The 11,429-nt window shown below is 33.3% G+C and overlaps 1 protein-coding gene across 1 annotated transcript; it reads left to right on the forward strand.

The window, feature by feature from the left end:
* Positions 1-7,832: 7,832 nt before the first annotated feature.
* Positions 7,833-11,254, forward strand: LOTGIDRAFT_165346 (hypothetical protein; the record flags this gene model as incomplete). Its single annotated transcript, XM_009062365.1, has 2 exons — positions 7,833-8,217; positions 9,570-11,254. 2 exons carry the CDS (start codon positions 7,833-7,835, stop codon positions 11,252-11,254), a joined length of 2,070 nt encoding a protein of 689 aa, XP_009060613.1.
* Between the last annotated feature and the right edge of the window lie 175 nt (positions 11,255-11,429).

The following is an 11,429-nucleotide window of genomic DNA, read 5'->3' on the forward strand; positions in this document are numbered from 1 at the left end:
GTCGACAGCTGATGTTTTCATTGCTGGACGGATAAAACTATCCAACTCAGAGACTTTGCGTTTGAAGGTAAACGCTGATTGACCTTGCTGTTGAAGGGTAAGGATTGCCAAATGATGGAGACACTGCAAAACTTGGAAGAACACCTTTACAAAGGGTTCGTCCTCCTTATGAGTGGAGACTCGTTGGCGTCGGTGGGCTGGTAGTCCGTTTCTGTTGTTGGTCAGGTCGGTGGTTACCTCTGGATTGGAAGGTTGTGTTGTAGGTAGGTCGGCGATGGGGTGGGATATAACTGGGTGGGTTGGTTGGTGGACAGGACCGTTGTAGGGTACGTGATGTTGGTATGGTTGACGATTAGTGTTTCTATGTGTGACTTCTTGCCAGTGGTTGGGGAGCATGATGAAAATAACTTGAAAGCTGTATTAAATGGTAACGGATGAATATAAGCTTCGGCTTGTTTCTGAAACCATATATATTTATTTTTTGTGATTTTTGAATAAATAAATAAGTGTTAAAAAAAACAACCTCTGGAGTTTCTTGATTTTATAACAGAGGCAACCGACTACCATAATCCCAATCGTAAACAACGAGATCTCCCAAACAATACAGCATCTATGGACAAAAGTGATTTGTGGAGTCCCGCAAGGTAGTGTTCTGGGCCAAGTTCTGTTCATTATTTTCATTGTATATTGTAGCATTGAATTCAAGGCAGATTTGAATCTAGCTAAATGTTATGAAGGCAATTGGCCTTCATTGCAACGTAATTTTTTATTTGGAAGCTAGAATTAGTGGTATCCTTATCCGTATTACTCTAGCTGGGATTATGGGAGGACTTTACCTTACAGGATTAAGTATGTTAATGACATCACCCATAATAAACTACTAACTATCTAAAGGTCGCAAACATACACTGAAATCATTGTCGCTCGGTTTACTTCACGTCACGTAACTAAATCTATTTCGACCGTAATTTTTGTTCATTACTTTAAACTAATAACTAAAATATAGCTTTTAAAAAAAAAATTTGACTTTTGTCGCGGACTTAGTTTTTTAGCGGTTTTTTCAATTTCTACAATTTTATTTCAATCAATCTGAAAATTTACATGTTGATTGCGAACAAAATTCTGTTTTCAAATTTTGTATCCCATCCGGTTTTGTCGTCATTCGCTTTTGAAGTTTAAATTCCAACTTCCAGAATTTTATAGATATTTGAAAAATGCCTTTTGGAATATGCTAAAATTCATTTTCTTTAAACCATTTTGTTGAAATAGGGGTTAACACCATTTTAATGTCTTTACTATCAGCAGTCGATTCTTAACAGAAGTGTGGGAGCCGATTTTTGAATTTCGATTTTGCTTTTAAGTTATTTCCGTTTGATTTGTTCAATATCGACCAAAACTTTCAAGGCTGATATCTCGTGACAGCGACCTTAAGTGACCTTGTGACCAGAACAAAAGTTGTTGCCCTTGGCGAGATCTATGCAAATATATCCACATTTTTGTTACACAACGTTAACTTCAAGTTCTACAGCTGTTTGAAAACCGCGATTTTTAACTTTGAATAGCTCTGTCATGTGACCTAATTAACATACGACAATATTTCTTATATATTCTTTAAGTGCGTGATCTCTTTTTTTTTTGGTATTTTGATCAAAATTGCGCTTTTTAACCGACTACTATAGTAACTTTGAGTAAATTGGTTTTTGCCGCATAAACTCAAGTCTCTAAGAAAATCAATCTCATGATGTAATGAATGTAGATGCTTTAATATTTGAACATAATTCAACATTATACTGATGATGATGGATGTGGCAAAATTTCAGGGTGGGCGTGGCTCATCCGGGATAGATTCACATTTACCTAACCCGATTGAAAAATTTTATAACTCGGAAAGCATGCATTTGTCAACCTTTAGACTTTGCATAAAAAAAGGACACTATTTTGGCAAGTTCCTGATAAAGACACGGTTTTCTGGGTTTTATATTTCAAAACAGGGAATAGGTTTTATAATTTACAAAATTTTATTTGCAAGGTCATACTTTATTCATCTAGGATGTCTATTCACACTTTGATCGTTGATGTCCAACGTACACTTCCGCTTTTACAGCGGTTCGAAAACAGCAATTTTCAACTTTTAAGGTTCATGTCTCTTTCATTTGACCTTTGTTGACCTTTTGACCAGAACAAACCTCGTTGCCTGTGGCGGGATCTATTCAAATATATGTTCATTGTTGTTGTGCGATTTTTACTTCCTGCTTTACAGCTATTTGAAAATCCGACTGTATACTACAGAATATTAAGACCTTTAAGTACCGAATGGTATCAAATTTATGCGTTCTTTTCACTACCGAACGTTTATCGATTTTTTACTACCGAATGTTCAAAAACTTTTTTCCAGTAAAAAAAATCCCACTGCAACGTTTCATCGATATATCATCTAGAATATGAACTGCATGGGTACCGTCCACGGTTCATGTATTTGTATGTATTCATGAATGGATGTTAAAAGGTTTTTTAGTGCTTTTATTTTAAACCAATTTCCACAAGTCTGATTATATTATTATAAAGGATTATTCCGCTTTTTTGTAAAAATTGTCATTATTAGTAACGTACATTATACCTGAAAATATTTGTAAGTAAGCTATATAAAACTATGTATCTTCTTGATCAAACTGAGTGTTTTAAAGGTAAATTAAAAACGGAGTGTACTGTGTTAGTTTGACCTAGTTTTGGATAATAGCTCGATATTATTAGTTAAAACCTTGACAATATGAAAGAGACACATTTCTCTACAATTAGTCGTTTATTTTACTTGTATCCGCACAGTAGTTATTTAAGACCTTCCGAAAAGCATATCGAATATGTATGAAATATACGAAAAACCTTACCTTAATTTCGTGCCTTTTAGTGTTTAAGAGCTAAAATTTGAAAGCTGATGGGTACCCATCGTTACGGTATGATACCTTTATATGATAAAAAAAGGTCAGTTGATTCCTTGACCTATAAAGTCCGACATCTTCTTTCGGTTTTATAGCTGTACAAAATTTTGAAATTTTTATTTTTGGACTGCTCTAGCACGTGACTTTATTCTTATAGATAGTTATTGTATAAGCCCACGTCACCCATGTCCGTCCGCCCAAAAAAAAATGCCTGTTGAAAGAGGATTTAAATACTGTTAACAGTAATAGATTTATTTACAAGATATTCTTGGGTTATTCCTTTGAAAACAAAAAAGGATTATCAGTCAAATATGCCTATGAAACAATCTAGTAGAAATTATGGGTTGATGCTGGTACAGAGTTTTATAACAGAAATGTTAAATCACTGGGGTTTGAAGCACGTGAGCTTATTCTTATAGATAGTTATTGTATACGCCCACGTGAAATGGGGGCGTATATCGTCTTCACCCATGTCCGTCCACCCCCCTCCACGAAACAATTTGCCTGTTGAAAGAGGATTAAATATTGTTTGACAGTTATAGATTTATATACAAGATATGCCTGGGTTCTTCCTTTGAAAACATGATTATCAGGGAAACTCTGTAATAATAGAAAGATTTAATAGGACACTTAATCAAAACTGTTTAAAACATTTACAAAACTAAGGTCTCAATTAAGACTGTATTATCGAAATATAATAAAATTAATTCTTCCATCGGTGTTTCTCCTCTGAAATTTTGAAAATGAAATAAAAGATATACACGTTAAGGAAAAGTTTAAAGTTGATAAATTCAATAAATTCTTGAAGGAATATGTTGGATATTAGACAAACGAAATATTTATAGTAGATGAAGTAAATATGAATTAATCGTTCAAGACAAAAAACAAATCATAGGTAGATTTTACCAAAACGAACTTCTGAAAATGATTAGTTTTCTTGATAAGTATGGAAATGATACAACTTTAAACTAATGAGATGGGCAAATGAGTTAAATATATCACCGTTTTATTATTGAGATGAAATAAATGATCTCAAGGATAAGAAAGGTAAATTTTATGCTGTAACAAATATACATACTTTCCATCAAAAACGGAGTTCATCAGTCTGCTTTATACAAAGACTCTTTAAATAACTGTTATTTTTTTTGATTCTTTTGGATTAGAACCAACTAAAGAGATAATGAACTTAACTAATCAGCCAATTAAATGTTCTAAATGTGTTTTGTCAAATTCAAATGCCAGGACAAAAGTTTTGTGAACAACTTTCACATATATCAATTAAGCTTGAGAAAACAGTTTTATAATAAATTATAATAAATTTAACTTAATTATAAATGGCGAACAAGTTTGGATTAGGTTCTGTACTTTTAAAAACTAAAAAACCAAACACTACATGGATAAATAAAGCAAAACCTTATTTTGTGGATCAAATTGGAGTCACACTTCAAGGTGATAAAGTTATGAACAATTTCAATGAACTAATTTAAAAAGTCTACGGAAAATGATAATGATGCTGTTCACAAGAAATATTTACTGGATCAAATAAATTCAATTGAAGAAGATAAAGACCATATAAAAGATAAAATAACCGATGTGAAGAGATTCTTCAAACGCCAACTAAATAATAACAATTTTATTCTAACCTGAAAAATCTAAATTATATAGATAATACTAAACTACAAAGAGATAACAAGATTGAAACGTTTAATTCAACAACAATTGGTAAATGTAGTGGACAAAATGTAAGTTCATCGGTATCTTAATTAGATGATAAGATTGCAAAACATAAATTAGATGTTAAACAATTAATAGATAACATTTAATATATTACAACGGGAATTAACTACTCTAGAAACTCAATTTAACGCTGAATTACAAAAAGAACTAACAAATATTAAACAACAAATACAAAATATTGATAATCGTGAAATTTAACCCTATATTCAATGACAAATACAAAATATTGATGATTGTGTTATTCATCAATAGATAACTACTATTAATAACGAAGTTTTAAAACAGGAATAAAGAAAACCATATTAGAAAACAATCTCAAGAAAAAAGATAAATCACATTATTTCAATCTATCATATGGAAAGTTGATGAAGAAAAAATAAAAAACGAATCAATCATTTATGACTTAAAAATTATGGATTTACGGCAAAAATTAAAGTATCTTCTTAGTTATAGTTGAAGAGTTATCGTTAGCTTTCCAAAGTAAAACTCTAATTGAAATTAATTTTCTTATGAAGGTAAAAGTTGATTCAGTATTCTTCATACAATACTCTCATTTTGAGGGAATAGAGCAATTTGACGCTCGTACAATTCTTTAATTTATAAAGGTCGGCGAATATGAAGAAACTACAATATTAGAAATTAACGACGAAACAACAGGTTTGATCACTTGTGTGAATTTAAAAAAATGGAAAAAATATATATACCTTTAGAATGTTAATCATAACACAAGATGACGCATATGTTCTTATTGGATTTAGAAATAATGACATGATATTAGAGAATGAAACTCCACCATCAATTATTAGAAATCCAGAACATGTTTTTACGAACATCAGACTTTGAATATGTAAAACTATATTTTGTTAATAAAGTTTTTCACACGAAGAAAGTATTACTTTTTCATTTATCTCAATTGATATTCATAAAAGTCAACAAGATAAAGAATGTATAATATTTTCAATAATATAATATATTAAAAGAACGTAAGGATGGTATAGAAGTTGGTGATATATAATTGTAAATGTCAAGATAAACAGAAATATTTACAAAACCAAAATTTTCAGTTGATCGAAACAAGATTAATGATTCAAAAGAAGAAATATCGTTAGTATCTGTAGAAGTTTTTATTTTCAAACCTTAAAAAAACAACGTGGTGGAGATTGTTGGGAGACTTACTTTAGATATTTTAGATTTCGGGGAAGGTAGGGTTTGATTCTCCCAAATGACAGATACTTTATTTAGAAATTGGGATTAAGGGTCTTGATATTGAGTTTCTTCTTTTCTGATTCTAAGAGATGTATAGTATCTGTTATGTACTGATTGTTTTTAGTTTACTATGAACAATAATATCATTTAAGTTCTTATTTTTTTCTATTATTTTCTGCTTATAGACATGGGGGAATTTCTCTTGAAGGCTCTTATAGTGGACATGAACTATCTTGCTTGCTCGATTGCTGGTTGTATTGAACGGGACAACAAAGGGTGCTATGCCTACATTATGGTGAATATTTAGTCCTATAGGTCATGCTGTATTCAATATCTCAATCCAATGGGCTTCCCTAGATTGACGGAATTTGGTAGTTTCATCTTCGGGCAAGTCAATTTCTATATGCTCAATTGGGATTAGGGCGAGATCGTATATTGAATGGTCGTCGAGGTTGAAATGATAAGAAACAGGCTTGTCTTTCTTTAATTTGATATCCGACCTGTGAGCATTAAAACGAGTTCGTAAATTATTCTTAGTTTCTCCTACATATTGATTGGGGCATTTCTTGCATAAAATGAAATATATAACATTCGAATGTTCACATGTTAGATGTTCCTGGATCGGGTACCTTTTATTCGTAGAGTTGCTTACAAAATATTGAGTTTCTGATATAAAGGGACAAGTTTTGCATCTTCTGGACAAACATGGGGCACTCCTTAAACCTGGAGGTACTTAAAAAGCCTGTTTTTAGCTGCTATCTGTGCAAAGGTGGAATTTGTTATGTTTCGTAAAAATCGTTTAGAGTACTCACGCTCTTTCAGTTTTGAGAAAACAATCGTACAGGCTTGGTTGAAATCAGAAGATCTTATGAAAATTCGGTGTAATCGTAAAACTTGTGACTTTGGGTGAAAGGAGCAAGAGTTGATGAGTATCAGTTTCTTTGAAATACACTTTAATAACGCTTCACGTTCCACTCGTGTGAGATTAGGCTTTTCGTGTGTTATGGAAAGGTTCTCTGTTTGGCTATTCATACTCTCAAATGCTTTCAATATTTCAAGTTGGATGGCCGCCTGATGGGCTGTCCACGTGGATTTAGGAATGAACATTGTTCTAGCACCGCGTGGGGGGGGGGGGGTGGTTTCGAAAAAATATGTGCAGCTAAGATTTCTTTGAAATGGATGGTCGGAGATAATTTAAGTTGGCTATCTTTTGTGTGGGAATAAACTTAAGTCCACGGTATAAGATTGAATGCTGAAGGGGTGTGAGAATTTTGCGTCTCAAATTAACTACAGTTTGGCCTAGCGATGGTCTCTCAGTATTTTTATCCCCAGTAAGACTTACTCGATGCTTGAAGCTGGTGTATCCAAAACAAATAAATACTATTTGCTGTTTCTGGAGACCAATGAAACTTATCAACTGTTTCGAATTCTTCTAGTAGTATATGAGTTTTCTGATATAGCGCATCCAGTTTGATCCGGTTTTTGAGATGTCAGGTATATTTCTTTTCGGATATGACGCATTTCACTTCTGCGCATGCGCAGCTTTTTCAATGCGTCATATCCGAAAAGACACAACTGTTAAAATGTATTATAACAGACTCCCGAAACTGTTAAAAATGTATTATAACAGACTCCCCAAACTGTTAAAAATGTATTATAACACACTCCCACCCCAAACTGTATTATAAATTTCCCAAACCACAGACAAGAATCACTAAAAATAATACAGTATAAAATAACGGCATTAAAATAAAAATGTCTTTGATTTTAAAACACGAACAAAAAAAATTCGAAGGAGACGGTTTCTTTTCTGCGCTAACATCTCTCTTCCCCAAAGTGGCCAATTTTGTCTCAAACAACAAATCCCTCATTTCCTCAGGAACATATAAGAGAAATGCGAAATAAAAGATTAGAAAACAAAAAAGGCAATGGTTTTAAAAATATTGGATAAAAATGTCAATGATAATTGCACAAAGCCCTAAAACGTATTTCGGTGCGGGAGACATTCAAAAGTCATTGGGTTCTCTTCCTGGATTCCCATGGGCAAAATATCCCGGAGAAAAACATCTCCTAGGGCACAATTATACAGGTCCAGGCACTAGGTTAGATCTGCGTTTAGACGAAAATGATATTCCCAAACCAGGGGAAGAACCCGTTAATAGAGTTGACGCAGCAGCGCTCAAGCACGACATACTGTACAGAAACAAAGACATAACATTCAGACACCAAGCAGACAAACAAATGATAGACGAACTCAAAAATATTCCCAATCCCACTTTCAAAGAGAAATTACAGAGGGCTCTTACCATAAAACTCTTGAAGGCAAAATTGAAATTGGGTATGGGCATAGCAGACGAGATTCACAAAGAATTTCGAAAAAACAAACATTACCTCAAAGTCAAAGTTTTTGATAAAGATGAAATTTGGTCATCCGATTTAATCAACATGCCAGTCGAGAGAGGGTACAAGTATTGTTTGACGGTGATCGACATATACACGAGATACGCTTGGGTCTTTCCCTTGAAAAACAAATCGGGTCTGACTGTCAAACAAGCATTCGAAACCATAATGAAACAATCCGACAGACGACCCCTAAAGTTGTGGGTTGATAAAGGAAGCGAATTCTACAACAGAAATGTGAAATCTCTGGGGTTTGAAATTTACAGCACGCATAACGAAGGTAAGGCTGTAGTGATAGAAAGATTCAACAGGACTCTTAAAAGCAAATTATTCAAGAAATTCACGGAATTGAAATCTCAAAAATGGCTTAAAATATTACCAGTTGTTGTCGACGAATACAATAACAAAATACATTCGTCTATAGGTGTGACGCCAACGCAAGCCTCTAATCACCCGAATATCATAAAGTCCGTCAACACTCGAAACAACTTTGAAAACGAGATTAGCAATTTGAATATTAAACCCAAATTCAAAGTTGGAGATCGAGTTCGTATTTTTAAATATAAATCATTGTTTCAGAAAGGTTACGTCGGCTATTGGACTAACGAGATATTCATCGTTGATAAAGTAAACAGCACATCACCTCCCACGTATGAATTGATAGATCAAGACAAAGAACAAATCATAGGAAGGTTTTATCAAAATGAACTTTAAAAAACTGACTTTTAAAAATGAATCTCGAAAATGAAACACAAACTACGTATATATTTCGTCAATTGGGTCTTCAGCAATACTTACCGCCTACTTCGAAAAACACCTAAAAAAATCAACTTAAAAAATGAATGCATTTCTCGATAAATACGGAAAAGACACGACCACAAACTTTCAACTTGTGAAATGGGCCAAGGAGTTGAACGTCTCGCCGTTTTATTATTGCATGCGAGATGAAATTGATGAACTGAAATACAAAAAAGGTAAATTTTACGCCATCACAAACATTCATACTTCGGATCAAAAAGGAGTTCATCACTCTGCTCTACACAAAGATTCTTCGAATAACTTTTATTTCTTTGATTCTGTCTAGAACCGACAGAAGAGATAACGAAATTGACTAGCAAACCAATCAAATGTTCTACGTTTCAAATTCAAATGCCAGGACAAAAGCTGTGTGGACAACTGTCGCTTTGGGTTTTATATCGGTTGAGTATGGGAGAAAAGTTTGAAGAAATTATAATAAATTTAACTCAATAAAAACGGGAAACAAGTTTGGATTAGGGTCTTTACCTCTAGAATCTAAAAATCCCATGAGTTCTACGGCGTTTATAAACAAAGCGAAACCTTTTTTCGTGGATCAAATCGGAGACACCTTGCAAGGGGATATCGATATGAACAATTTCAAAATAACTAATTTAAAGTTTCCAGGAAACGATAACGATGCCGTGAACAAGAAATATTTACTGGATCAAATAAACGCAATTCAAATAGATAAGGACCATGTTGAAAATAGAATAAATGACGTGAAAAGATACATCAGACGAAATATTAAAAATCTTGTGGACGAACCCAAACTACAACAAGAGTTAACGAGTTTGAAACGTCTTATTCAAGTGGATAAAACAAGTCAGTTGCAAAATTTAATATCTAAATTAGACGATAAGATTACGAAGGTAAAAATAGACGTCCAACGTTTAATAGACAACCCAAATGTAAACGAGGATAGATTGAAACGAAAACTAACCGCTTTGGAAAGAAAACTTGGCGAATTGCTAACAGAACTAGACAAGACCGCGGACAAAACCGAGTTACAAAATTCGATATCCAATTTGAACGAAAAGATCGCGAAGCAAAAATCAGATGTTCAAGATATAATTAACACATTTCCCATTGACAAAGATACGTTGAAACGACAATTGACTGCTTTGGATACTAAAATCACGGACGAATTAGAAAAAGAAGTGGGTGTGATTAAAAACTTTCTTCAAAATAAATTTCGAGATGATATGAAAAATTATATTAAAGAACAGGTCAATCTTTTAGTATCTAGAATTCATGACGATTTTTTGAGACAAGAGAGAAAGTTGACCAAATTAGAAGCTATTGTCACGGACAAATCGTATTATTTCAATCTACCATTCGAAAGTGACACTGTCTTCAATGGAAAAGACCAAATTTATAAATCAAACAAATACGGATTCAAAGCAGAAATAAAAGTGGGTTCTCTCGTAGACGGAGAACCTAAAAACGTATTCGATATCGGCGAAACGGAAGCGTTTACTTTTCGAGGTAATTGTCTGATTCAAATAGGGTTTCCCATGAAGGTTAAAGTCAATAAAGTAGTCTTCAAACAAACCGGTAATGCCGTCAAACATATTTCATTATTCAATGATGGTAATTTGGAAGAGAATATACGTTTGATTGATAAAAGGGATCAGGAAATTGAAACGAAAAATAGTAAATATGTAGACACCTTTAAAATGGAAGTAGAAAATGATAAGGATAACATTGGAATCAAAGATTTGGATATGATATTGGAGACGGAAAATCCACCATCAACCAACATTGTCAAAGTTTCACGACGCTTACACGTATACGGATCAATAGAATCGAGCAGTCACGAGTTTTTACGAACAACAGACTTTGAACACGTAAAACTGTATTTCGCTTTAGGTGAAAAATACACCTCGATCGATGTTCATAAAAGTCAACAAGAAAGAGAGTTTATAGTGCATTTATCGTTTGCTGAAGACTCCATCCTTGAAGGTGGTGGTTATATTTTTAGAGCCAAAATAAAAATCGAAAAAGAAAAAATAAAATATTCCTATCATCTTAAAGAGGACCATACGAAAAAAGAAATGTCGTTAGTACGCGTAAATGTTGTTACTTTTAATACCCGCAAATATAATAATGCTAGGCCAAACAAGTACGTTCTATACGATATTCCGTGGTTCCATTTATCGGAAATTCACTTAATTTAACGATTTAAAAAATAGAACTCGAAAGCAGACAACAATACATGATAGACAAACAAGAAGAGTTGAAAATAAAGTTAAGACAGTGCAATACATGCAGGAAAACATGGAGTAGAATCGATTCTTTTTTCAAAACAGCGAGCACAGTTCTAACGGTAGGAGTAACGGTGGCAACGGCCGT

Source organism: Lottia gigantea, assembly GCF_000327385.1.
Source record: "Lottia gigantea unplaced genomic scaffold LOTGIsca_51, whole genome shotgun sequence".
NCBI lineage: Eukaryota > Metazoa > Mollusca > Gastropoda > Lottiidae > Lottia > Lottia gigantea.